Source organism: Drosophila miranda, chromosome XR, assembly GCF_003369915.1.
Source record: "Drosophila miranda strain MSH22 chromosome XR, D.miranda_PacBio2.1, whole genome shotgun sequence".
Classification (NCBI taxonomy): Eukaryota; Metazoa; Arthropoda; class Insecta; order Diptera; family Drosophilidae; genus Drosophila; species Drosophila miranda.
The window spans coordinates 9,390,463-9,415,977 of NC_046674.1; the positions used below are offsets into that span (position 1 = coordinate 9,390,463).

Sequence of the window (25,515 nt, forward strand, 5' to 3'; positions counted from 1 at the left end):
TGTGTTGTTGTTCTCATTCTATATTCGTAAGTATACAAAAACAGGTATAATCAGTTATGAATTTTTTATTATTATCAAATTAGCAAACAATAAACAAAATGTACAGATATATATGCAGATATATTTATATATATATATATATATATATATATTGGCATTAATATATATTAATCAGAATTAGGTGATTTCCAGTCACAGATATCGTCAAGTCTCTGATGTCGGCTATCAAAGTGTGTGTGTTAGATGCTACCTGAAATGTCAAGAACATTTGATGACTTTCAAACACTGCACTTTTGTGACTTGCAGCACTACTGCACAGCTGTTTCCGATGTTTTTATTGTTTGGCTTCTTCATTCTTGCTTGAGGCGAGGCGTAGTTTTGAATTTGCTGATAAAAGTGTCAATCAAATGGCCCTGGTAGATCATGACTCATGGGACATCGAGTACGAGGGCTGCGAGAGACTGCGCCACCAGTTGCTAGTGCAACTGCATCAACGCCAGCAGCTGGGGCAGCCCAAGGAGAAGGAGTACATCCAACTCACAGATAGCATAAAAACGGGACTGGAGCAGTTGGGTAAAGATGTGAAACATCTCAAGGTAGTACTAGACAATGCCATCACATGGGAGACTAGCCCTCAGGAGGAGCTGCAGCAGCGGCGTATAGATTGGGATAAGCTAACCTCGCAGCTGCGCGAGATTAATCAGAAATTTACGAACAGCACGCGCTCCAATGTGCTGGGCGCGTTTTCCGGCTCCGCCTGGCAGGAGCAGGGCAGGCCGCCCGCCCCCCGAGAAACACCCATTGATGTAGAGACGCTAAAGCTGAGGCAGGCCGAAATGCTGGAAGATCAGAATCGTGGCCTCGATGCGCTCTCGGCCACTATTTCCCGACAACGCAGTCTGGCCACCCAGCTGGGCAACGAAGTGGAAGATCAGAATAGTGAGTAAAAGTTGCAGTTCCTATTCAATGCTCAGCTGTGACTGTTTCCAGATATTCTCGATAACCTGGCCAATGCAATGGATCGTGTGGAGACGGGAGTGCACCGGGAGACGCACAGCATTGGGCAAGTGAATCGACGGGACAGCACTTGGGGCTACTGGCTGGTCATCATTGCTCTGTTTGTGGCCATTCTGGTGGTGGTGTTTGTGTAGTTACCCAATTCCCATTGTTAAACGTATTCTATGTTATATTATGTCGAATTTTTTGTACACCTATATCAATGTTTCCGACGATCCCTTTAGTGTGCAAATGGTTCCAGTACGAGTATTTATACGAACATTAAACTACTACCTATAAGAGAAAGATTTCATTTGTCGCGGATCGTTAATTCCAACAAGTTTATTTTTAGTCGTTACATTTACGGATAACAGGGGAGTTTTTCTACTTAAGCCAAATCAGAAGCGTAGGGCACGTTCTCCAGGTTGCCAATGGCACCGACCGATAGCTTCGAGCCGGCCACCTTCTTGGCAGCCTCCTGGACTTGCTGCTGGGTAATGCCATCAATGGCAGCAACCAAAGTGTCAGCCTCCAAGACGTTTCTGCTGAGCGCCGCTTGGCGGCCGATCTCCTTGATCAGACCACCATCGGAGGAATACTTCGAGATGATGCGGGCCTTCAGCAAGGCCTTGCCACGGGCCACATCCTTTTCCGAAACCGAACCAGACTTCAAACCGCGAACCAGGAACTCGACGGTCTTGCCAATGTCCTTTGCCTCGCTGGACACAACGAAGCCAAAGAGTCCGGCATCCGAATAGCTGGTATTCAGAGCCCTAACAGAGCTGGGCCTCGAGCCGCCAGCAGAGTTGGCAGCCTCGCCGAACAGTCCTGAAGAGTTTCCACGCTTGGTGGCCGCACCAGCGCCTACAGCTTGCTCCAGCACGGCAAAGGCAAGGGCCTCCTTTGGGTTGGCAATAGAACCTCCCAGACCAGCAACGGCGACAGTGGCACGTTGTCCGGTGGTGTCCTTGCGTTCATCGCCACCAAAGTAGTTCGCCGATGCAGTCTTTCCACCGCCGCTTGGGAATTCCAGGGTCTGGGCGAAGCCCGACAGAGTGTTGTTGTCAATACCCACGCCAACAACGGCAGCGCGACTGGCCGAAAAGGTGTTGGCCACGTAGTGCAGCAGGCTTTCTGTGGAAAGATTGCCCAGCTGGAACCTGGGGATGTAGATGGAGTTGCCCAGGCCGGTACGGAAGGCAGCCTTGTGGACCAGCTCAATGGCGCGTTGCTGCACAAAAAGAAAGATTTTAGAATACAGGATAGGAGCACGAGTGAAGAAATGGCTTACCTCTCGGGTGACAGCATCCAGTTGGTTGTGCAGAGTCTTCGCATTATCCTTCAACTCCCATGGCTTGAAGGCTGGCTGCAGCAGATCCTGCAGGTAGCGCAGACCGGTCTCCACATTGTCGGCTGTGGTCTCCACGGTGTAGCCGACAACCTCGCGATCGCCCCAGGTGGTCAAGGTGCCGCCGACCTGCTGAATGTTGCGGGCAATGGCGAAAGCAGACGAGTTCTGGGTACTCAATCCTCCGGCCAAGCGGAGCAGATGGGAAGCTCCCAGGGTATCGTAGGCCTCGTTACGGGAACCAGCTCTGCAAGAAACCAGATTAACGGTGATGCAATAACACTGGGCAGGGCAGGCAGGCAGACTGTGTCGCCACTCACCCCAAGACGATCGACACTCGCGAGACGGGAACGGTGGCATCAGCTGTGGCCACAACCAATTTGTTCTCGAGAACATTCACACTGACGGCGGAGATGTCGCCAACGGGGCGTGGGCAGGTGGCATAGCCCCGTTTCTGAGGAAAGACAGGGTAACATTTTCATTAGTCCTTTCATAATTGTTTAAACAGAAAAGCAACTATATCTTTTACGTAACACGAGTCTCCCCAGTGGAAATTATTTGGCTGTAATTTTATTGGTTAAGTTGAAACTTACAGCGATAGCGCGCAAGAGATGCGTCTTATTTGCGTTGCAGGCCATTGCGTTAATTATATTACTAACTTTTTCGTCTGATTTTAAAGCAGTTTTTGTTAAAAAAAAATCGCAGAGCGAAAATTTTTACTCCGCTATCGTTCGCTCCGCTGTGAAGATCTAGTTCGCCACTCGCCCTATCGACTATCAAAACAATCGAACTGGTTCATTTCGGAACTGAGCCAAGCATAGGAGATTAAATGTTACTTTATTTATGCATATTAAAAAAATATTACAAACTGTTAAGGTTTAAACTATCATCTCCAGATCACGGGCATAGCTGAGCACCTGCTCGGCCAGCTCTTCGGAGGGCAGGGCCTCCTTTGGCTTTATGCTACGGTCCGTGAAACTATAGTTGCCATTGTCCTCCAGCTTCCACTGGCGTTTTTCGCCAAACACCTTGATCTCATCCGGGACACGCAGATTGAGACGTTTGGCTGCGTCCTTGGCGGAGATTTTCTCGTAGGACTTTTCAATGCAGGCACCAATCTCGTCGCGCACTGTCTCCACTAGCAGGTCCATAAAGTAATTGTAGACTTCAGCAGGCATTGAAGACTTGGCCTGGAAAATCTTATTGTACCTGCCCTCCATGATGTACTGCTCGAGGGCCAAGATGGGACGAATGTACTGATTGTGCTGAATGATGTCCACTGAGAGCAGCTCGAGCTCGGTGTGGAAATCGGAGACTCGATTGCCGGAGAGCAGGTACAGCAAGTTGAGCCCCAACAGTTTGTACTTGTTGTCCGATTCGCCAATGATCTTGGCATAGTCGTAGTAGTAGCACTTCAGCTGCGACATATAGCGCTCAAAGGCCTGTAGATCCTTACTCAACACACTGTGCTCCACAGCGATTTCAAGCACGCAGCGAGCCAGAAGCAGTTGCTTTTTCGAGTTCTGGGCCTCGCTGCCGTCTGTCGGTAGGAAGACCATTTTGACTAGGGCGACTTTTAGTTGGTCCAGCAGAAGGCCACATTTCTTGGTGTTGGGCGGACGCTTTGCCCACTCGGCGGTCAGTTCCTTGTATAGCGTTTCCACTGAAGCCATTGTTATTTATTACTTTTTATGTTTGCAAACGGACAATGAGTTTCGTTTTTGGTGCAACTTTAGTGATGAGAGATGGCTCTTAGAGCTCGAGAGACATCGGTGTTTGCGGACATTGAGAGCAAAACATCGATAAGATATCGAAACATCGTTGTTTTTATATATTCCATATATCTATTTTATAAATTAAAATTTTGTAAACACTAAAATATGCAATTTATTATTGTTATTGAGTTTTGGGCAAAACTTTACAAACTTTTTACAAAGGATATGTTTAGGGGTCTAGTTTGTTTAATTTTCCCAATATTTGTTCCCTGTTCTGCCTGTTGTGTCAAGTAAATCCTTCATGCTAATACTTTAAACTAATTGTATCATTAGATCAAACATATTAATAATAGTGTCAATAGCTTCTAGTGTAAATCCAACGATATAAAAAATATCGATGTTTCTCCAGCTCTACACACTGGCAGCAGTGTTTTCCAGTGTTTTCCTGCACTCCGAAATTATCATTTATTTGCATAAAAAAACAAAATACAGCAAGATGTGTGAAGAAACCAATGGCGCTGCCTGGGACGATTCTCTGTTGATAAAAGTCTACGATGAATCCGTGAATTTGGCCCGCGAGGCCTTGGCTCGCCGTTTGGCAGACTCCACCAATACGCGTGAGGAGGAGAACAAGATGGATGAAGTTAACACTGCAACCGACGCTACCAGCCCCGAGCCCGTATTGTTCAAGGTGGGCGACTTCGCCCGGGCCACATTCACTGATGGCGTTGACTATGAGGGAACCGTGGTGTCCATCAACGAGGAAGCAGCTACTTGCGTGATCCGTTACCTGGGCTATGAAAACGAGCAAGAGATATTGGTCGCCGAACTGCTGCCATCTTGGGGCAAGGACGCCCGTCGCCAGCAGTCGTTAATGGCATATCAATTCGAGGTCGAGACAGCGCATCAGGAAAAAGCTCGCGGCAAGTCTGTCTCAAAGAAATCTTCAGTCAAGACCAAACCTGCTGCCAGCGCAGGTCACTCTGGTGGACCGTGCATGCCAACTATGCCATTGATCCCCCCCATTATCCCTCCTTATGGTAACCCGGGCGAGGAGCAGGACCTTATGTCCATGCTGACTGCCTGGTACATGTCTGGTTACTATACAGGCTATTATCAAGGAAAGAAGGCCATTCCACGCCAAGTTGAGAAGAAAAAGACTCCCAAGAAGTAATTTGAAGCTTGGAAATTGTAAGACTTGTAACCATTAAGAAGCCAACATAAAATAAAGATTCTAAAAAGAGAATTATTGTTTCAAGTTTCATGTTCCCCACCCCACCAATCGTATTGACAATTCACCGCATTTCCAATTTTCCATCATGGTCAGTGTTTACTACCTGTCAAATACGAAAGCTGCGCTTTTTAGCACTGCCCCAGTTTCAGCGCTAAAAGATGGACCACCGGAGTAAGATATTGAGGAATTTAACTGAAACATCGTAACTAATTCATGACATGACAAAAGGCCACAGATACGTGTTAAACATTTCGGATGGATCCCTGCCGATCCAGGGGTATTATCCCGACCCCAGGATATTTAGCAACTGCTCTAGTTATGGTGATCGGGTGCCGGGCTTGAGCTGGAATGAGTTTTCCATACATCATCTGGGACAACTCGAGTATTTGGAGAATCCAAAACAAGTGATACTGAAAGCCATCTTTGATGTGATTGACGGCGAGGAGTTCTATCCGGTGGCCTATGAGGTTGGCTCTCCATGAAAAACCTTTGCTATCCTTCCACTGTAAACTTTTACATTTTCAGTGTGGACCTCGCGTCGTAAATTTCTTGCGCGTGCCTGCAAGCCGGCGATCGATAAGCTGTTTGCCCAGAAGCTCTGCTTAAGTCTTTCCTCCGGCGCCACTATGCACTGGAAGTGCATAGCGGCGTGCGTGGAGTGTTGAATCTGAGCAATTTCGGGGCGAATTCCTGTTTCAAGAACATTGTGGTTAGTCTGGCAAATGTGGCCACCTGGATGCATGTCTGCAGCAGCATCTATCACAACGATGAGACATTTAGCGCGGTGAATGGGATCATTTTCGCGAACAATCACATGAAAAGCGTGGATCCGCTCAAGCTATTTGGCGATGTCGAATATGGACTCGTGGATCTCAATGGAAACAAGGTATGTGTGAGGTGTAAAGTAAGGCATCAAATCTAGCAACATCTAGACCAGCAAATATGTGATGGGGCGCTCGCAATCAACGCCCAGCTCTTTAAGCGCATCTCAAAGTACACCAAGCATTCGCGGGACATCAGAAAGTGGTCGGACTATACCAAAGCCACAAACGAATTTCATGTGGGTTTGATGGAGATCATTCGCGCGCTCATGGAGCTGCCGAGTGTCGTCCACGACTTTCTATCCCTCCAGACTGATGTGATGCACTACAATGGCCAGTTGGCAGTTATTCATTTGACTGGTCTGATGCGCGACGACTCTCCGAGCACACATAACCAGGCGGAGCTCTATTTGGCCTTTACCAGGAACTTCGTACTCAAGGTTGATAAGGAGGGACTGGTAGGATACCATTTGAGATACTACTTTAAATAGATTAATTCACCATCTGTCATTCCCAGGGCTTAGGCAAGAAGGCTTACCGCTGGAAAATCTCTAATGACCACCTGAACATCATAAATCCCTCGAGGAACCAGGTACAAGGTGCGTTCAAGGTCTGCCCACTGCCAAGGAATCGTCTGAATGCGCCAGCCTCCGAGGATTCACTTGATGCCAAGAGCCACAAGCTCATTTTGTTCCTCCAGCTTACCGGACTAACACCTCCCTGGTGCACAAGGATCGTGGAGTCGGCCGAATGGGACTTTGAACGGGCCAGCAAAATGTTTCTCGAAATGAAGAACAACAGAGAGATTCCCGAATTGGCCTTTGTCTAGGCAGACGGCAAGCAAGCAGCAGTACTTAATGCTTTGCGGAAACCGAATTTAACACCAACTGAGTAACCAAAGAACAAACCAAAGAATATCTACTAAGAATTTTTGCCTTCAATCTACCTTCATATGTTTTCGAATACTAATACGAATACAATTCTCCAAAGAAATTAAAGCGAACAAAAATGCCATAGATGATCATTTCGAATAATGCTTAGATGGCTAAAAAAAACATTTATTATGATATTTAAAGAGTTATTCACTGGCAAAACACGAATCATCTCCTAGTAATTGGAGACTCCTATACAGAGACTTTCATAGCAAATACACATGTATATAAGTATAGTTGTTTATATCTCCATATCTATATCCATATCCACCTCCTCTCCGCTGTGTTCATTTTGGGTTAGCATAAATTGTATGCAAAATATTCGAAGCTGCCGCCCGGAGTAGAGGAGTTGTGGAGCAGTGTTCGTTCGAGTTAGAGAATATACAAGAAAATGCCATCGCTTACAATATTTAAATATTTTGTAGACTAGAAAATGTTACCCTAAATACATTAAGAATATGTTTCTTGTATATGTATGTATGATGCATACACAGAAGACCCTTATACGATAAGTTACGTTACACAAAAATTAGGTGAAGTGAAAGTCCGACTAAGCTCTAAAAATTTGCATATATCATTTAGTGGTACATATATGCATGTATAATGGATATTAGTCAAGCTGGTTTTGGATCATGCAAATTCAAAAATTTTCAAATTCAGATGGTTTCAGTTTTTGGCGATTTTCGATTGAATTGAAAGAAGTTTCTGTGTTTTCATCAATGCTTTTTATGTCTTGATATTTAATTCCACAACTTAAATTTTTGTATAACCGAAATAACCGAAAGGAAGGCTTTTCCCTTGGCCAATGCCAATGCCTATGCCAGTGTGTATGGATGAAAACTCTTTCCTTTCAAACCATGAGCGCCGACCAGGCCTAGCTGGCCCTGGCCCTTATCAAATAATATCAAATTAGTCTGTTGCGTTTCGCTTTCGTGTCACTCTCTCTGTCTCTGTTGTTTTTGTGCCTTTTGCGAGGGGAGACCGAGGCTGTGATTGTGATTTGTATTTAAAAAAAATTACAATATTTAATTTATCAGGAAAAAAGAAAAAGGGGGGATGCAAATAGTTGTAATAATAGTATCTAAAGCCATCGTGTATCTGTGCATGTGTGTGTGTGCGAAACGCGGCAATTGGTATGGATTTTTTTGGCTTCAAACAAAACATTCAAGAACTATGGCGCGCTCATAGATAAAAGAGGATTGGGTGTGTGTGCGGTGTGTGTCTTGGGCTGCGTGGTTTGGTTAACCCGATTTGATTTGGCTAAGAGCCTCCCGATAAGGCTTTATTTGCGTCTTCTGCTTACGGTACTCCAGCCAGGCTCCTGGTGTTGCTGCTGCTGTTGATGTTGCTGCTGCTGTCTGGCGTTGCGTGTTGAGGTGTTCGATGGTGGAGCGCCGCAAGCAGTGGACGCGGCAGCATCGTCTCACTTTTTACCGGGAGGCGCTATTGGTTGGCCACGCTCCTTGCCGCGCAGCTTGATGCCAAGCACCCGCTCCATTTTTCCGAGGATCAAGTTGTTAGGAATGCCGCGTCCGGCCTCGTAGTCCGTTATAACCTGCTGCTTCTCACAAATTTTCTGCCAACCAAAAGGAAAGAAATCAATTTTTAATCAGTGCTTAACCACAACAGAACAAGAAATTGAGAGCCTACAGTGGCCAAGTCCTTCTGGCTGAGACCCTTGTTCTGACGTCCCTGTTGGATGATCTTGCCCACGTCAAGCGGTATCTTGTCGTGGCGCAATTCCTCAGTCTCGCGGTCCAGCTTGGCAGTGTTTTTGGTGGTCACATGCTGCTTGTTGGTGCCAGCACCATCTGTGACAGACAAACAAAATCAATAGCCGGTATAGATCGAATGCGTGGGCGAGGGAAAGGGGGAACTAGGCCAAGCAGAAAATAGCTCCTCAATGCAGATTACTACGTGTTGTGAAATGCCCCGACATCGCTGCGGCGGGACGACAGTAATGCCACGCAATACATCATCGCCGCAATTGCAGCAAGAGGTTTCGTTGTTGGTTTTGTTCTTAGGTTAGGCCGAGCGATTGGCATGTCTGTGTGTGTGCAAAGTGGTTTTGGGGGCAACTGGCCTGGTGATCCCCGGCTATACTCACATTTTTGTTGGGTGTCCACGGCAACGCCTTGGCGGCGAGCCTGATTGACGGCCGATTCGGTCTTTAGGGTCGACGACTTGGGAGCCTTCTTCCGCAGAACTGTAACAGAATCCCAGTCTGACATCTTTGATTTAGTACGATTTTTTGATTGCCAGGCAGAGCGACGAGAATTGAGAACGGAGACAAATTATGACTGAATGTCGTTCGACTGAAGTTATATGCTTTGGCAGGACTCACATTGACTGCTTCACTTATGTTTAGTTAAGAAAGTTTACTTTTATTATTAATTAAAACTATAAATTCCAGAACTATCTCGGATGTGTGCGACTTCGATAAAATATACCGTGCGACCCTCGGAAATATACCGAAAAATACCGTCTTACTTTAAAAATATACCGTATATATACTGACGAGCTCAAGTTCTCTTATACATATTCCTCGTTTTTTATATTCCGTCGAATATTACAAGCTATATAGAACATTTAGCCATGCCTACATAGTTTTAACCGATTAATTAATCAATTTTCTACTTGACTGGCTTATTTTAAATACTTGACTTTGATTTTTTTTGCCTCAATATTGGTGGTATATTGGTGTGATATTTAGAGCTGGAGAAACATCGATGTCATCGAAGGAAGGCTGTTACGCGCGCATCTCGGGAAAAACGCAGCCCTCCTCTCACTCAACCGACCGAGGGGCGCTGCTGTATGACGCGCGGCGCGTAAACCGAACTAAACGCGAACATGCAGGAAAGATAGCTGCTAGACTAATATTCGAGGAAAATTACTAAAAGAACTAAGCATGCAATCAAAATACAAGTACTAATACATTTACTAAATACGGGAAAGGCAAGTGAGTATTAGTAATTTAATTGGAGAAAGGGAACTAGTGGTGGATATAATATGGTAGAGGGAATAAAATCCGAGCGTTAATCCCTAAAAGGTTCATACAGGGATAGGTTAGGTTAGGTTCAGGCGGTAGCCTGGGGGAGTGATGAAACCCTCCCAAGCTCACTTGGACCTGTAGAAGGTCCGTTGTGGTGCCGCATGGGCGTGTGCCCCTTCCCAGTGCCTAAAAACCGTGGAGAAACAGGCTGTTGCAAATTAAGGGCAGTCCCATCCGGAGGCTTGGATGAATCTGGACAAGGTCCCCGGTTTGATTTCGGACAGGTCCGAAATGTCTGTGAGGAAAGCGGCCCCGAGAATACGAAGACGACGATTTCCAAGGGCCGGGCAGTGACAGGAGAAGTGGGGGACCGATTCCTCCTCTTCCTCGTCGCGACAACTCCTGCAGAAGTCGTTATGAGGGATTGACAGTCTAGAGGCATGAGTGCCAATCTGCCAGTGTCCCGTAATGGCTCGAGTAACTGCAGAGCACTGAGCTCTGCTGAGCCTATACAGCTCGGCTGAGCGCTTCTTCGATCGATATGGCCATATCAATCTTGAGATTTTACAGGAAACGGTTTGCTGCCATCTCCTATTGGCATTTTGCTCGAACAATTCGTGCGTGAGGAGCCTGCACGTAGCCAGAGGCATCGCTACCTGCTCCCTCTCCATAAGGAGAGGAATTGTAGTACCCTGCCTTGCTAGCTCGTCGGCGGCGTCGTTCCCCTCGATGTCCCTGTGGCCTGGGACCCATATAAGGAAGAGGTCTAACTGATCTGCGATTTCGTGCAGAGATCTGCGGCAGTCATTTACAGTCGCTGAGTTCGACGATATTGAGCCTAGAGCTTTAATAGCTGCTTGGCTGTCCGAGAAAACGCACACTAAGTGCGTGTCTAGAAGTAGTTTGGAGACGATGGAAATGGCCTCCTTGATGGCTACAACCTCCGCTTGGAACACACTGCAGTGGTCCGGGAGCCTGAAGCAATGACTGATGTTCAGCTCGCTGCAGTAGACTCCGCCTCCCACGCGGCCGTCTAACTTTGAGCCATCAGTGCAGAAGTGAACCGCATTTGCGGGTCCTGGTTCGCCCATCTCCCAGTCCTCCCTAAGTGGGATTGATACCTGGAAAGGCGTCGAGAGGTGATCACTAGGGACACAATAATCTGTCCTCTCTGGTAATTGCGGGTGTCTCGTCAGGATTCCCGAGTGCCCAACCGCGGACGCTTTCCACAGTCTGGCTTCTCTCATTCTGAGTGCGGAAAGTGTTGCCACTTTCTTTCCCATGAGATCTATGGGGAGGAGGTCCAGCACAGTATCCAGGGCTTCCCCTGGAGTAGTGCGTAGCCCGCCAGTTATGCATAGCTCTGCCATGCGTTGAACTCTGCTGAGTTTATTGAGGCATGTCCTTTTGTCTAAGGCTGGCCACCATACTACCGCTCCATAGAGCATGATCGGTCGTATGATGGTGGTGTAAAGCCACCGAACTATATAGGGGGTCATTCCCCATCTTAGTCCGATGGCTTTCCTGCAAGTATAGAGGGCTACTGTGGCCTTCTTTACTCTATCCTCTATGCTCAATTTCCAATTGAGCTTTCTATCGAGGATTAGACCAAGATACTTGGCGTTGTTGCTGAAGATTAGCGCTTCCCCACATAGTCTTGGGGGATCAGTGCCGGAACTTTGTACTTCCTAGTGAAGAGCACCAGTTCCGTTTTAGACGGGTTGACGCCTAGACCGCATTTGTCTGCCCATTTTGACATCTTCATGAGAGTGCTTGTCAGGCACTCACACAGCGTCTGCGGGAATTTACCCGAGAATGCTATAGCAACATCGTCCGCATACGCCACCACGCGGCAGCCACCCCCCTCTATCTCCCGCAGCAGTTCGTTCACTGCCACGTTCCATAGGAGGGGCGAGAGGACTCCGCCCTGCGGGGTGCCTCTACTGACAAATCTGGTGGACGTTGACGTCCCCAGTGATGCCTCAACCGTCCTGCATTGTAGCATCTGATCGATCAGGCTCACCGTCCGGGAGTCAACCCCCAGGTCCGTCAGTGCACCCGTGATGGCGGTCGGGAGGATGATATTAAAGGCGCCTTCTATGTCGAGGAAGGCTACCAGGGTGTACTCCTTACAGTTGAGGGACGCTTCTATGATCGATGTGATTGTGTGTAGGGCCGTTTCGGTGGATCTTCCTTTCCGATAGGCATGCTGGGAGTCTGAGAATAGACTAGGCGGAATATTTACCGTGAGATGCATCCCCAAAAGCCGTTCCATCGTCTTCAGAAGGAAGGACGATAGACTTATGGGTCTGAAATCTTTGGGGCAGTGTGCGAGGGCTTGCCTGCCTTGGGGATGAAGACGACTTTGGTATGAAGTCAGGTTTCCGGGATATATCCATGGGAGAAGATTCCCTCGTATATCCTTTTAAGCCAATTAGTGGCTTTTTGTCCAGCGTGAATCAGTTGGGCAGGGATGATGCCATCTGGTCCCGCAGACTTGTATGGTTTGAAGCTTTTGATTGCTCAGGAAATGTTCTCCTGGCTAAGCAGGTTCATGATATCACTTGAGGCAACGGAAGGAGCCGCGATGTAGTGTGGTCTTTTTTCAACGCAGCCGGGAAAATGGGTGTTAAGGAGAAGATTTAGCGACTCATTGCTGGACGTTGTCCATGAGTGGTCGGCATTCTTCAGGTAGCCCAGAGTGGGTGTAGTCTTCGAGAGAACTTTGCGAAAGCGCGAGGCTTCTGAGTTATTCTCAATATCGCTACAGAACTTACGCCATGAGGCGCGTTTGGCTTTCCTCAGTTCTTTATTGTAAATTGAGAGACTGGCCTTGTAATCGGCCCAGTTCTGCTCAACGTTTTCAGCCCTAGCTTTATTTGAAGAGTCTCCGGGAGGCTTTCCGGAGTTCCCTCAGTTTCGGATTCCACCATTTAGGTTTCTTCCGGCCTCTGCTCTTGCTAGAGGGGCAGGATTTATCGAGCGCCTCATTGCAGGCGTCGGTAAATAGTTTAACAAGATGAGTCGTGGCTTCCCTGGAGATCTCCTCCTCAGGTGGAGTCTCAGGGAGAACACGACAGAGGTGGTCTGAGTACCGAGCCCAGTTTGTCCGCCTAAGGTTCCGAAATTGAGCTGGTCTCGGTAGTGAAAAAGAGAATACGGTTTCCACGTACCTGTGGTCCGAGAAGGAGTGCTCTTCCAGGACCCTCCAGGATACGATGTTCCCGTGTAACTCATGAGAGGCAAGTGTGAGGTCCAGGACCTCCTTGCGGTTTTTAATAATGAAGGTGGGATCACTCCCCCTATTTTAAAGGACCATCTGAGTGGTCAGTAAATAGTTGAAAAGGTACTCACCCCTTTCGTTGGTGTCAGTGCTTCCCCACTGGCAGTGGTGTGCATTGGCGTCGCACCCTACGATTAGGCCGGTGTCCTTGGCCTCGCAGTCTGTGATTAGCGCCCTGAGCGCCTGTGGAGGGGGGTCTGGTTGGTCGTGACCCATGTACGTGGAGCAGATTCTCAGTGAGCACCCCTGGCCTTCGAGGCTCACTGCTGTTTGGTCTTCATTGCTGAAATTTGGGAGCAAAAATAAGTGCAAATCTCTTTTTGCAAGGATGCAGGTGCGGTATATAAAATAAGTATATAGGTTATTTGAAAAACATGGATGAAACATCGAGACACGGGAAGCAGCAGCAGCGGCGACACTTTCTGACATGGCTTTCTTGCCTTTTTTCGGGTCAAACACCGTTTGTATGACAATTATATAGTTCCTGTAGTAGTACTTTAAAATGATAGCCTTTGAAAGACTTTAAAATTAGTTACTATCGATACCGATGAAGAAACGAACTTATCCCCCCACTATTCAAACAGGTGAACAACTTGAGTTAAACCTGTTTGTAAATTGTTCTTATCTAAAAGATTTCCTTTCGCTAAAACTCTAAAAGGTTCATAATTTTTGTGGAGATTATTTAAATAACCACTGGTAAAAAATTTTTGTAAAATAAGTTTAAACAAAAATATGTTAACTTTGTACATGGTAACTACACACTTGATACATATAAACTACATATTTATGTAAAACAAGTGTGTACTCTACGTGATTGTTCAACCAGTTTCAGCTATGATTATGGACAATTTTGAACGAGCGAATGCAGATAAAACGCTTATCCCTTTGTTTGAATAATTGGATTTATTTGAAGGGGAATACATTGTTTTTATGTTACTGCTATTTTTTTTCTTATAACGATTCTAAATTAATGTGACCTCCTGTGTCTTAAAAGTGTTACCATTATTCTCTCCCTTTGGATCTACTGTTATCGGCGCCCTTACTAAAATTTAAATAACATAAGCTTTTTTCTCCACAACAAGATATGAGAAGAACTGCCCATACAATTTGTGGGAAAGCTATGAAACATAGGAAGAACTTTTCCGGGAAACAGAGTAGTGATGAATGGGACTTTGAGCGTGTCGGGTAATTGTTTCCCCCGACGATATCGCATCTGATGCCATGTGACGCCTTGGAGGACGTCATAAGAAGATTGAGAACTTGATTTATAATGGATCGAACACTCTTGAGTGGCCGTGAATTCAAAGAATTGACGAAACTCAAGTACTTCTCGCGGAGCGGGATTTCACTGTGGTCAGTTTTTCTCCTATCACGGCGACTTGTCACACAAGATAACCCACCCTATCTAGGATGCAGCTTTTGCGTAAGTACTTATCGACTTGAGATCTATACTACGTGGAGGAGGTATATGTTACTATATTTTGAGAAGGCTGATTAGTAGAATCAGTTGCCGATTAAACTTGAACGTCTGTCAAGTCTCGTTTCATTGTTCGTCTTATCAGCGTGTTCCACTTACTTACAAATGAAAATGTAAATTTGTATGTTATGTTAACTGTACGTCTACATGCATTCCGAAAAAACATCAAAGATCATTTGCATCATCTCTGCCTTGCACTTTCTTCTCACCTGTCGCCTTGTCTGACTTCCCACGCTCGCACCCTCTTTTATCTGCCGTTATCGCTCTCAAATGTTGCCAGGGTATATTCAATAATAAGTTGGGCTCTCGCCCTGCCCTTGTTAGTTTGCCACTATCATTCCGAAATGGGTTAAAAAATTCTACTGTTAATCCAGTGCATTTCAACAGGTGTTTGTGTACATCCTCATATACATATGTACATAGTTAGTTCGTTAGAAGTGAGTGCCAAAATAAGCATCCATACCTTAAATTGAATATACCTTGGTTCTTACACTATACAGTCGCTGCGAGTCAGAGCCGATAACATGTCGATTTCGTCGCGGGTTTTATTTCCATTTTGAACGGGTTCGCGTGCGGTTCAGCGTTCGGGATTATTTATACGTAAATTTGTGGGAAATACTGCAACCGAATCGGTTAACTTAACAAATTCTAAAGTGCACTTCGAATAGGTGTGTGCTATGTCTTTATATATACTGTTGATTTTGTGTTTTTTTGTGTGTCTACGAAGAAATTGAGTTAAATTCAAATAAAATTCAAATTTACGAAGCATTAACTATTTGCCATTTGAATAAAATACCCATAAACATCCGCAACAATCCATTTATTTCGCGATCAAATTGTTGGGATAGTTTCCGGCAATTGCATAAATACTCGGCTCGTATATAAGTATCATCTTATTGAACCATTAGAAAACTATTACCGCTCTCTATAGACAGATGTTCTCTTGCCTGTCAGCTGCACCTGCAGAATAGATATGTACATACATAGTTAGCCATAGACATAGCCATAGACGCCAAGCAAGCCAATTTTGTGTTTATTTTCGAGCGATCCGAACGTATAATACTGTATACACTCGTATATTTTGTTGTCAGCGGTAGAAAATGACTTGGGAAACCTGTTCGGTTCGGTTGGGTTCGTTCGGCAATCATCTATAATTCTTATATAAGCGGAGAGGAGACATGCTACGACCGACATGCCTCCCTTCCCCTCTCCACCCACCGATATAGACAGCATTTTGCCGTGTTTTTGTGATGAGCTCAACAAAATGCTTACCTTAATATCATCATGATATCGTTCTCTTCTTCTCTGAGCCCTCCAGGGCAGGGCCCCTCCCCTCCCAGGCTCCAGTCTGTCTATTCTGTCCAGGTGTTCTGTCTTCATTTTGCATATGAATGAAAAACGCTGGAAACTTGAGTGGTGGCAACATTAATCAGTTTTTGGTAACAAATTTGTTGTCTTGTCTTATGTTTCTTTTTTTCTCTTCGGGTTTCCATTTGCACGCAGCGTGGGATTTCAAATTTTTTGTTTTGCCTGGAGCTGTAGGAAAGTTAAGAACAGAACTCCGAGCCAGAGAAGTAGGAGGTTCAACGATCTAATCAATTCAGATCTCTGTTTTCTGTTAGAAATGTCTGTTTATTCGCGTTTTGTTGAGTTCGCAATCAAATTAGCAGCTGGCAGTTGCTTGGAATGGATCCCAATCCCCAACCCGCAACCCACACCTTATTCGGACGGGCTCTGACTCAAAACGGGGCTAGTGCTGCGTTTTGCACGCGCTTAAAAAACGCACGCCTCCATGCAAACAATCAAAATAATTAGCTGGACAGCGGACAAAATTAATCTAGGCTCATGAAATGAAATGAAATGAAAAGAAGCACAAAGATAAGCAAATTACATATACAAATAGTTGACACAATTGTCCTCGTACTCGTACTCCCCCTTACATCTTGGAGGAGCTCCTCCCTTTGGAGGATTCCCAGATTTACGATTGGGCCACGCGACGTCCCATCCTCTGGGGGCAAGCCTCGAGCCGGGAGCCTCGAGCATCGGCACGCTAGCCACATTAAATATTTAATTTATTTGTGTGCCCTTGCAGAGGAGGGTCTCACGATTGTGATCAGAATTTTGCGACATGCAGTGAAAGAAAATGGAGATACATAGATAGATAGAGCTCCATTAAGATCAGAATCAACGACTTGCAGCCTGAAGCCTTTGTAGCATGCCATATAGCTTTCATTGAAGATATTCCTTCCATAAACAAACTGCAGTTTCATGTACAAATCTTTCAAATATACAGATATTCTCATGGACACAACCCACCTGCAAGGGTATCAAATGCTTAGCATTCCTATCTTTTCGAATGAATGTATGTACAAATTTTGTGTTACAACAAAATTCTGGAATTCTCCTGCGGTTTGTTGACGGCTTCTGACGGCTGGTCGGCGACATTGTTTGCCTTAGCGGCTACCTGATGTGGGCAGGGGGTGGGGTGCGGTTGGGTTTAGGCCCAGCCCTAAGTGGGCCACTACCTTCGAAAAGCAAATGTTTGAGAACAACAGAGAGAGAGAGAGAGACGGAAAAACCGGTTAGAGACATAAAAAAGTTGGTTCTAACGTTTTTCGTTTTTCCCACTCTGCTTTGCTCACTCATTCTCAGCCACTCTCTCTCTCTCTGTGACGCGATCTTTTGCTCTCTTGCTCGTGGAAAAGTCGTTTTCCACACCGCTCCCACCAGCCGCACTCGGCTCAAATAAATTGTAGAATTTGTCAAAAGTTTTTCACTCTTGATTTCGTGCCAAAAGCATTTTGGCATTCATTTCCCACTCTCCTCTTCTCAGCTCTGCTCACTTAACCTTAACCGAGGAAAAGCGGAATACGTACATTATTTATACGAAAAGAGACTTTCCTTTTATTTAAAATAGTTCAGAAATAGTCGCTTTTCAGCGGCCAGCCAAGCACTTTCCTTGATTTTTAATGGGAATTAGTTAATATATCATTAGAAACGAAGAGCGGTTCTATTTTTGGGTATGGACAGATAGATTCCGCCTGCCAAAAACCCAAAATATTTGGAAAACTCTTACAAAATTCCAAGATGGGGAAATGTGCGCGTCTGCCCCATGCCACTGCCACTGCCGCACTTGCTTCGTCTGCCGCTTCGTTCGGCTCTGAGGTCAAGCAGAGCAGGCGGCATAATTTAGAATATTTTCCAACAAACAAAAGACAGACAGACGACCCGTCCCGTCCAGATATGAGATCTGATGTAATGGAGAGAAGGTCGCCTCGGGCGGGCTCCCCTAAGTGATAAATTAAACACTTTATGTTCTCAAACTATGCTCGTGCGAGTAGCTCTTTTTTTTTGGTTTTTGGTTTTCGGGGGATCCGTTTTCCAGCCTTTTTCCAATTAAACATTCTTTGGGCAGAACCCTAGAGAAGTCGGAGTCGTCGCAATCGCATAGCTCCCAGGGATTAGGAAAGACAACGACGCTTTTTGAATATTAACCAGATTCTTGTCCTTGTCGCTAGAATGTTTTATGCTCGGAATGAATGCATGTTCCGGTCTGGTCTGGTCCGCTCTGGTCTCCCCATTTCCAGGCACGGTTTAATGGCCATTCATATAAGGAATATATGCATGATATATGTGCCGTTTTCCGTAGACGTGTTAGGGGTTTTTAAGTGAATTGCGCTTGGAGCATCATTACGATAATTGGTCGACTGGGACGGTGTTCGCTCTCCGTCATGGCATTCGTACAGCACCAGCTCAGCACAGCAGAGATATACAGATACAAATATATGCTAATTAATATGCACACTGCACAGGGTAGTAGTAGCCTTTGATTTTCATTCTTTTTTTGGAGTTTGGAAATTGCGCGACAATTTTCACGGCAGCTCGCGAACTAAAACGCTCGACGCTTATCTGACGTTCATTTGCGTGTTTAATCAATTAACTTTTGGCCACAAATTGAATCGAAAGTATCTGACGTATCTGCTGCTCCAAATCCAGATCCACATCCACAGCCATCTATTGGAGCATCGCTTCATAATTCATTCGTATTCGTATCAAAATTGTATCATTTTCCCCTGAGGAAAGTTCAACGATCTTTTGATCAATCAATCTGGAGGAATCTGTTGGAGGAATCTGGGTCTGGAAGTGGGTCTCTGGCCGAATGAATCAATTGGTTAAATGATGAATTTGATTTCATTTGGACACTGGTCTAATGGCAATGACTTTTCGGTGTCTGTTGTGTCCGAAAAAATAGCCCAGTGAATTCTGTTTTTGATTTATGTTCCATGCTCTAAAAAAACTCTAAAAAAAAAACAGACCGATCCACAAACTAAAACCAGAGCGAGGGCAAATCGAACGAAATACGAGAATATGCGGAAAAGCTAAGGAAAGGATGATATACCGCTACGAAAATTAGCCAAATATTACGCACGCTCGCCCCCCAAAAATAGTTTCATAAATATTATTGAAAGAATTAAATTAGTTTCAAATGTTGGCTAATCTCCGTTTTAGATTCTGTTGGATCTCTGCAGAGATCTGTAGGAGATCTCTGGGATCTCCAGTTCTCGTAAAGTGAGCAAAGAAAATCGAGACGGCGACGGGGCAGTCGAATTGGAATTTTAATTTCGCATTGAGAAAACACACAGCCACAGCGGACTCAAAAAACTAACAGAAATTGTGGGGCAGAACAAAGGCAGGGCATTCAATTGATTAGGGGGGTGGGGGTGGGGGTGCGGGGCGGCGCCGCCTCGAGCAGGGGCAGATCGGATCGGATCGTATCGTATCGTATCGAAGCTGCAAAAGTGTATCCAATGGATGTGCGAGTCATGCAATTATTTGCACTTGAAAATGCAAAAGATGCAAAGATCCAAAGATGGAAATGGATGAGCAAATTAGATGCGTGTGTGCTCTGCCGCTCCTCAATGACAGCACATCGCGATGGATCGGTTGAATCGGTTGTGGGGTGCGGGAGGCTCCATCGGGGATACATGTAATTATAAATTCCCAGGCTAATTGCAGCTGTCAATGCAATGCCCATGACGTCACTTTGTGGCAGGCTGGCAGGCAGCAGGCAGCAGGCAGCAGGCAGCTTCTTCTCGTGGGGCAACAGGTTGCAGCATCGAATCGAGAGTAATCGTGAGTAATTTTTGGAGGCAATGGCAATCGATCGATGATGCAAACACGATTCATTCTAAACACAAAACAGAGAGCAGAAGTTTCGTTTTGTTTCGTTCTATTTCTGGTTTTTATTTCGGCTACAATTTATTTGTTTTTCCTTGTGTGTTTTTGTGGCTGCTCTGCTGTTTTGACTGGCAGTGGATTTATTTGTTTTGGAAGCAGGCTTTCCTTTCCACCAAATGCATTTTCAATTTAAAAGCCACGTCACACAGCAGCAGCAACAGCAGCGGACAAAAGGAAAATCAATTCAATGTAATTTGATTCGAAAGTTGGAAAAACATTTAAGCTAAAATTCTGATTAGAATTCTGTTTTAGGCACGAAATTCAGCTGAAATGCAAGCTTCTTTGAGAATCGACCTCCATTTTATACATAGTTTATTTTCCCATCCCTTCCCTTCCCTTGGGGAACTTTGTATTATTGAGTGGAATGGCTTTAAACCAGAACCATATGGATATATGTACATATGTAAAAATATGTATAGATGATAAATCTGAGAGATCTAAGAGAATCCCATGAGAACTGGAGCCAATCAGAGCTGACGCTCGAAAAGCATGTTCAAATATTGGGGAATTATAGATTATATATGCCATAATCTTTGGTATTATATTTGTGTTCTTGTACAACAGCTTATCTTAGCTTATTCGTTATTTTTTTGAATATGATTGTATTATCTATTCTACAAGAATTCCTATTGAGAGACGGGCAGGCCTGCCTGATTGATCGTTCGATCAATGGGGGTTCGAGGTAGGGGTACGGCTAGCAAATGAAGTTCAAGTTAAAATCAGCTCGAGTTACATTCGAATTGTGTGTCGTGTCTTGTCGTGTCTGTTAATGAGCAACCTATTGTCATCCATCCCTAGAAGGAGACCATGTGGACCGCAGACCCTTCTGTTGATTAATCAATGCTGGGGATGGTGATGGGGTATGGGATGCGGGCATCCTATGATAGATACTACGATAAATTGAAACATTACAAACTTTTATGAGCCATACCCTTCCCTCTTTCCCTCCTGACCTAATTGAGGTGATTGGCGGGGGAAGGTGGAGGGGGAAGGGGCTATAAGGTGCTATGCTATATGGAGGCCACGTGGAGGAGCTGCAGCAATTTGTCAGAAAGAGAATCATTAGCCTAATTTTTAGGGCCCAGAGTTTACTATTGTGTGTGTGTGTGTGTGTGTGTGTGTGGGTGGGTGCGTGTGTGCTGGCATTTCCTTTGACTGAATTTCCATTCTGTGCTTCGATTCTGTGGCCAGGCCCCTCCTTTATAGTCGTCTTGCCAGACGCCACCGAAGCAATTTAAATGCCACACCTTTCCTGCCCTTCCTGCCGTCTCTGGCTTTCCTGTGGGGGTACAGTGGGTGGTGATGGTATGTATACCTCCACATATGACACTCGTCCTGTTCCCTGTCCATTAGGGTTGGCGACAGTTCAAGGATATGTCCAAGTCCCGCCCGAATACAACCCTTTTCTTAACTCATTTCAACTCAACTCAACTCTCTGACTGTCTTTCTGTCTCCAGAGACAACATGCGTTTCCTGCTGCTGCTGCTGGTGCCACTGGTGGCACCACTCCTGGTGGATGGACAGGAGGATTACTGCTTTGGCAAGGATTCCGATCGTCCGCAGACGGCGCAATTTGCCTCGAAAACTGCCTACCAGATCGTTAAGAGTAGCAACATCGACAAACAGTACCTTGTCCCCGGCTGCGAGGCCAAGAAGATGTGGGTCTTCCACAGGCACGGCACCAGGCTGCCCAAATCGGGTACCATCAAGAAAGCCTCAAGGCTGATAGAGGTATGTTCATTCGGTGACTCCACTTCCATTGTTCACTCTCTAAAGCTTAAGAGCTTCCCTTCATTCGCTGCGCTTTCAGCTGCGCGATCAAATTGTCAAGAACTATCGGGAGGCAAAGACCAAGCCCGATACCAATGCCCTGTGCACCGAGGATCTGATTGCCATTCAGTTGTGGAAGGGCAATAGCAGCATTACCCCCGACATGGATGAGTTTTTGACCAGCCAGGGCTACGATGATCTCCGAGGCACTGCCAAGCTCTATCAGCGCTACTATCCCACTGTTCTGCCCAAGGACTACAATGATACGTATTACCAGGTGAGCAGGGGAGGAGACAGGTCTCCCTTAAAGAATCTAAAATAATTCTTTTGATTGCCAGTTCCGTCACACGGACACCCAGCGGACCACAGAGAGCTTCAAAGCCTTTGCCGAGGGCCTCTTTGGCACCGGGAATGCCGCTCATCCCGTGGACATACCCAAAGACGATCTCCTGCTGCGTCCCTACGACTACTGTCAGTCGTACAAGGAGCTCAACTACAAGGGCGAAGGTTCCGAATACCACAAGTACACACAGTCCGCCTTGTGGAACAGCACCCTGACAGATATCTCCACGCGATTGGGGTAAGAGCTATAAGTGGCTCTTAGTTTCCAGTTCACACTTAAAATGCATTATCTCCTTGGGTCATATAGCTATCTGTACACTCTCGATCAGGCGGATATCTTGCTGATGTATGACACGTGCCGCTATGAGCAGGCATGGCAGGTGGATCGCACCAGTGTCTGGTGCGGCGCCTTCCTGCCCGAACAGGTGACTGTCTTTGAGTATGCCGAGGATCTCAAGTACTACTACGGATCGGGCTATGGCTTCGAGGAGGATACGGCACGTCTTAACTGCCGTCTCGTGCAGGACATGCTCACCCACCTAAGCAATCCCGTGTCTCCGCATGTGATCGCCCATTTCGGCCACACCACTGGCCTGCAGACACTGATCACGGCGCTGGGCGTTCGCAAGGATGACATTAAGTTGCGCGCCGACAATTACAACAGCCTGACGAACCGCCGCTGGAAGACGAGCATTCTAGGTCCGTTCGCTGCCAACTTTGTGGCAGTGAAGTACGACTGTCCCGCCGCCCTGGACAAGGAGAAGGTCGTCTTCTTCCTCAACCAAGATGCCGTGCAGCTGGATTGGTGCAGCGTTGGTCTCTGCAACTGGTCGGAGGTGCTGCAGCGCTACAAGACCCTTGCTGATGCCAACTGCGATGAGTACTTCTGCCGCTCTGGCGCCTCCTCTCTGGCTGGCGGCGCTCTGTCTTCCCTTCTGGCTTCCTTCCTCCTGGCTGCTGTAGTCTACTTAATGCACTAATCTGGATCTGAATCGGAAACGGATTGGTTTAGTTTTTAATGTTTGTAAAATGTACAAAGTTCGTACCAAATGAATAGGAAGAGGAAGTGGAGGATGGAGCAGCATCATCGAGGGAAGTCTTTCAAGTATTTTTCGATTTAAATTTTCTACTTTTAATCCAGCCTCAGCACCACCTTCCGCCCACATTGCAGCCCCCACACCCAAACACACCTACACCTGCACACACACACACACACAGGCACAGACACTACAATATGTAACTTTTTTTTCTAAACGCTTAACGTACGTTGAAAGTGCTACAGTCAACAAAATAGCTTTATATTAATTAAATAAAATGGATAATTATTAAAAACGAGCGACCCGGCCACGTTTCACTCTGGCCACATGTGGTCATAAGTAATGGGAGAAAAAGAGAAAAGTTTGAATTTGAATTTACTTCATTTACCGCCAAGTTCAAGCAGTCTCGCGGTAGCACTGCTTGCATCTACTGTAAATTTAACTTGAGTAGCAGAATTGAGTGCTGTTAGGCGCGAAAACAGCCGCACTTAACAGTGTAATAACATAGTTCTGTGGTTCCAAAGAATAAATGAAACAATAGTGAGCACGACGACTTTACAACACCGCTCATTTGCGTACCTTGCGGGAAATACAAAAACCATAAACAAATTTAACTAAAATTTCCCTTCCTTTTAGATAGCGAAAGTGACGGGCCTCCTATCAGGCAGCCATAAATAAGGCTTCTTTTTTTCATGAGTTTTCTTTGGCGTAGGATATATGTATGTACATATCTGGATAGATCTTTATTGAATCCAGGCAGTTCAGGTCAACCAAATTGTATTTAAAAAGCTTATTATGAATTTTATTACTGTATTATTATCCATTTGTTAAATCGGTTGAAGAAAACATTTAAAAGCACCAAAAAACACAACAACCTAAATCATCTCACGGTACCAGAAAATCGTTTATTAGCTTAGATTGTGGAATAAGTTGAAATGAATTACATATCCTGAGCAAAGGCAAAATAAGCGCGGCATCGCATTGAACCATTGTGTGTCTGGGCCACGTTTCGCTGTGGCATATTATGGTTGCATGTATGAGATGAGACGTTTAAATTTGAGTTTATTTTATTTACCGCCAAAGATCAAGAACTTAACGGGTTCCACTGCTTGCATGTACTCAATATCTGTAATGTAAATGTAAATTTCACTTCCGTTGCAGAACTAGGTGCTGTTAGACGCGAAAACAATGGCTCCACAAAATAAATTAACCAATAGTGGTTTATATGAATCATATGACATCGAACGGCCAATTTACAACACTGCTCATTTTGCGCGCCTTACCGAAAACTCAAACACAATTAAATTAGCAGAGATTCCTCTTTCCTTTAGATAACCAGGCCCCTCTTTTTATCAGCCAGCGGCACACATTGCTTTCCTCTTGTTGTGGCTCTTCTTTGGCATACGATGTATCTAAATATGTAGATGTTGATTGAATCCGGGCAGATCAACCAAATGATTGAAGAAGTGTATTCTCAATTTTGTTATTGCATTAGTATACAGCAAATCCCATAACAAACAAAGCAGAAGCTTCTATTAGCTTAATCGGTTGCCAAAAGCGCGTTAAATCACCAAAAAGAAAACACCCTAAATCGTCTCACCTAATTCCACGGTACAAGAAGGTCGTTTATTCTCAGCTTAGATTGTGGAATAATTTCGAATTAATTACATTTCCTGAGCAAAAGCAAAATCAGCGCGGCATCTCACTGAACCACTGTGTGTCTAGGTCCCGGGTGTCGGCTGCTGCTGGAGTACTGGCTGCTGGAAGAGAGCCCACAGCCTATAGCCCACTTCCAGGGCTTTAAAAGCCAGCTTTGTCAAATCCTTTGGAGTGTGAAATGGGCATTTTTAAAGTGTTCTGTTCCAACTTCTGTGTCTCTGTGAAGCCACGAGGAGCATAGGGGGTGGAGGCATGGCTGCCATGCAGTGTCACGTGTTTCCTGTTAAATGCTCTAATGATGGGTATTAGGCCAGACTAAGTGCCACTCATAAGTGCCGCACACGCACCTGACTCTGGCTGGGGCTCTGGCTTTGGCTCTGGCAATGGTCCCTATTCGGAATCTCCGACTTTTGCGACCTGCGGATACCTTCGCCTTTGACATCGAAATTTACGCAATATGCGTTTTTTATTTCACTGCTGGGGCCGGGGGGCTTTCTGATGGGCACCTGCTTCTGCTTCTGCTCCTACTGCTGCTTTAGGGGTTGAAATGGTCCAGGGGTTTCTCATAGTTGGGCCAGCGTACGTGTTTATATGTTTCTTCTGCCATCCATACGCCACCCCCGCCCCGAAAAGCAGTTTGATATCTATTCAAGGACACGCACAAGTCTCCT

General features: G+C 45.6%; 7 protein-coding genes across 7 annotated transcripts; 4 read left to right on the forward strand and 3 right to left on the reverse strand.

Annotated features, from left to right (window-relative positions):
- The first annotated feature begins 307 nt into the window (after positions 1-307).
- Positions 308-1,302, forward strand: LOC108151670 (syntaxin-8). Its single transcript, XM_017280408.2, has 2 exons — positions 308-939; positions 991-1,302. Exons 1-2 carry the CDS (start codon positions 408-410, stop codon positions 1,149-1,151), a joined length of 693 nt encoding a protein of 230 aa, XP_017135897.1. The 5' UTR covers positions 308-407; the 3' UTR covers positions 1,152-1,302.
- A 7-nt stretch (positions 1,303-1,309) lies between these two features.
- On the reverse strand, positions 1,310-3,083 carry LOC108151666 (cytochrome b-c1 complex subunit 2, mitochondrial). The gene is made up of 4 exons (XM_017280405.2): positions 2,938-3,083; positions 2,665-2,798; positions 2,288-2,591; positions 1,310-2,227 (listed from the first exon to the last, which is right to left on the reverse strand). The coding sequence occupies exons 1-4, from the start codon at positions 2,980-2,982 to the stop codon at positions 1,385-1,387; spliced, it is 1,326 nt and encodes a 441-aa protein (XP_017135894.1). The 5' UTR covers positions 2,983-3,083; the 3' UTR covers positions 1,310-1,384.
- A 59-nt stretch (positions 3,084-3,142) lies between these two features.
- LOC108151667 (26S proteasome non-ATPase regulatory subunit 8) lies at positions 3,143-4,105 on the reverse strand. The gene has a single exon (XM_017280406.2). The coding sequence runs from the start codon at positions 4,015-4,017 to the stop codon at positions 3,223-3,225; it is 795 nt and encodes a 264-aa protein (XP_017135895.1). The 5' UTR covers positions 4,018-4,105; the 3' UTR covers positions 3,143-3,222.
- Positions 4,106-4,484: 379 nt separating this feature from the next.
- Positions 4,485-5,305, forward strand: LOC108151669 (survival motor neuron protein). Its single transcript, XM_017280407.2, has one exon. The coding sequence runs from the start codon at positions 4,556-4,558 to the stop codon at positions 5,231-5,233; it is 678 nt and encodes a 225-aa protein (XP_017135896.1). The 5' UTR covers positions 4,485-4,555; the 3' UTR covers positions 5,234-5,305.
- A 91-nt stretch (positions 5,306-5,396) lies between these two features.
- LOC108151672 (nuclear RNA export factor 2) lies at positions 5,397-8,127 on the forward strand. Its single transcript, XM_017280411.2, has 3 exons — positions 5,397-5,760; positions 5,819-6,572; positions 6,632-8,127. Exons 2-3 carry the CDS (start codon positions 6,363-6,365, stop codon positions 6,941-6,943), a joined length of 522 nt encoding a protein of 173 aa, XP_017135900.1. The 5' UTR covers positions 5,397-5,760; positions 5,819-6,362; the 3' UTR covers positions 6,944-8,127.
- Positions 7,766-9,500, reverse strand: LOC108151671 (endothelial differentiation-related factor 1 homolog). The gene is given in 4 exon segments (XM_017280409.2): positions 7,766-8,622; positions 8,697-8,857; positions 9,154-9,277; positions 9,391-9,500. Coding segments are annotated over 3 exon segments (579 nt in total). The 5' UTR covers positions 9,391-9,500; the 3' UTR covers positions 7,766-8,328.
- A 5,832-nt stretch (positions 9,501-15,332) lies between these two features.
- On the forward strand, positions 15,333-23,487 carry LOC108151665 (multiple inositol polyphosphate phosphatase 1). Its single transcript, XM_017280404.2, has 5 exons — positions 15,333-15,466; positions 21,494-21,767; positions 21,847-22,083; positions 22,145-22,386; positions 22,456-23,487. Exons 2-5 carry the CDS (start codon positions 21,501-21,503, stop codon positions 23,126-23,128), a joined length of 1,419 nt encoding a protein of 472 aa, XP_017135893.1. The 5' UTR covers positions 15,333-15,466; positions 21,494-21,500; the 3' UTR covers positions 23,129-23,487.
- Positions 23,488-25,515: the final 2,028 nt, after the last annotated feature.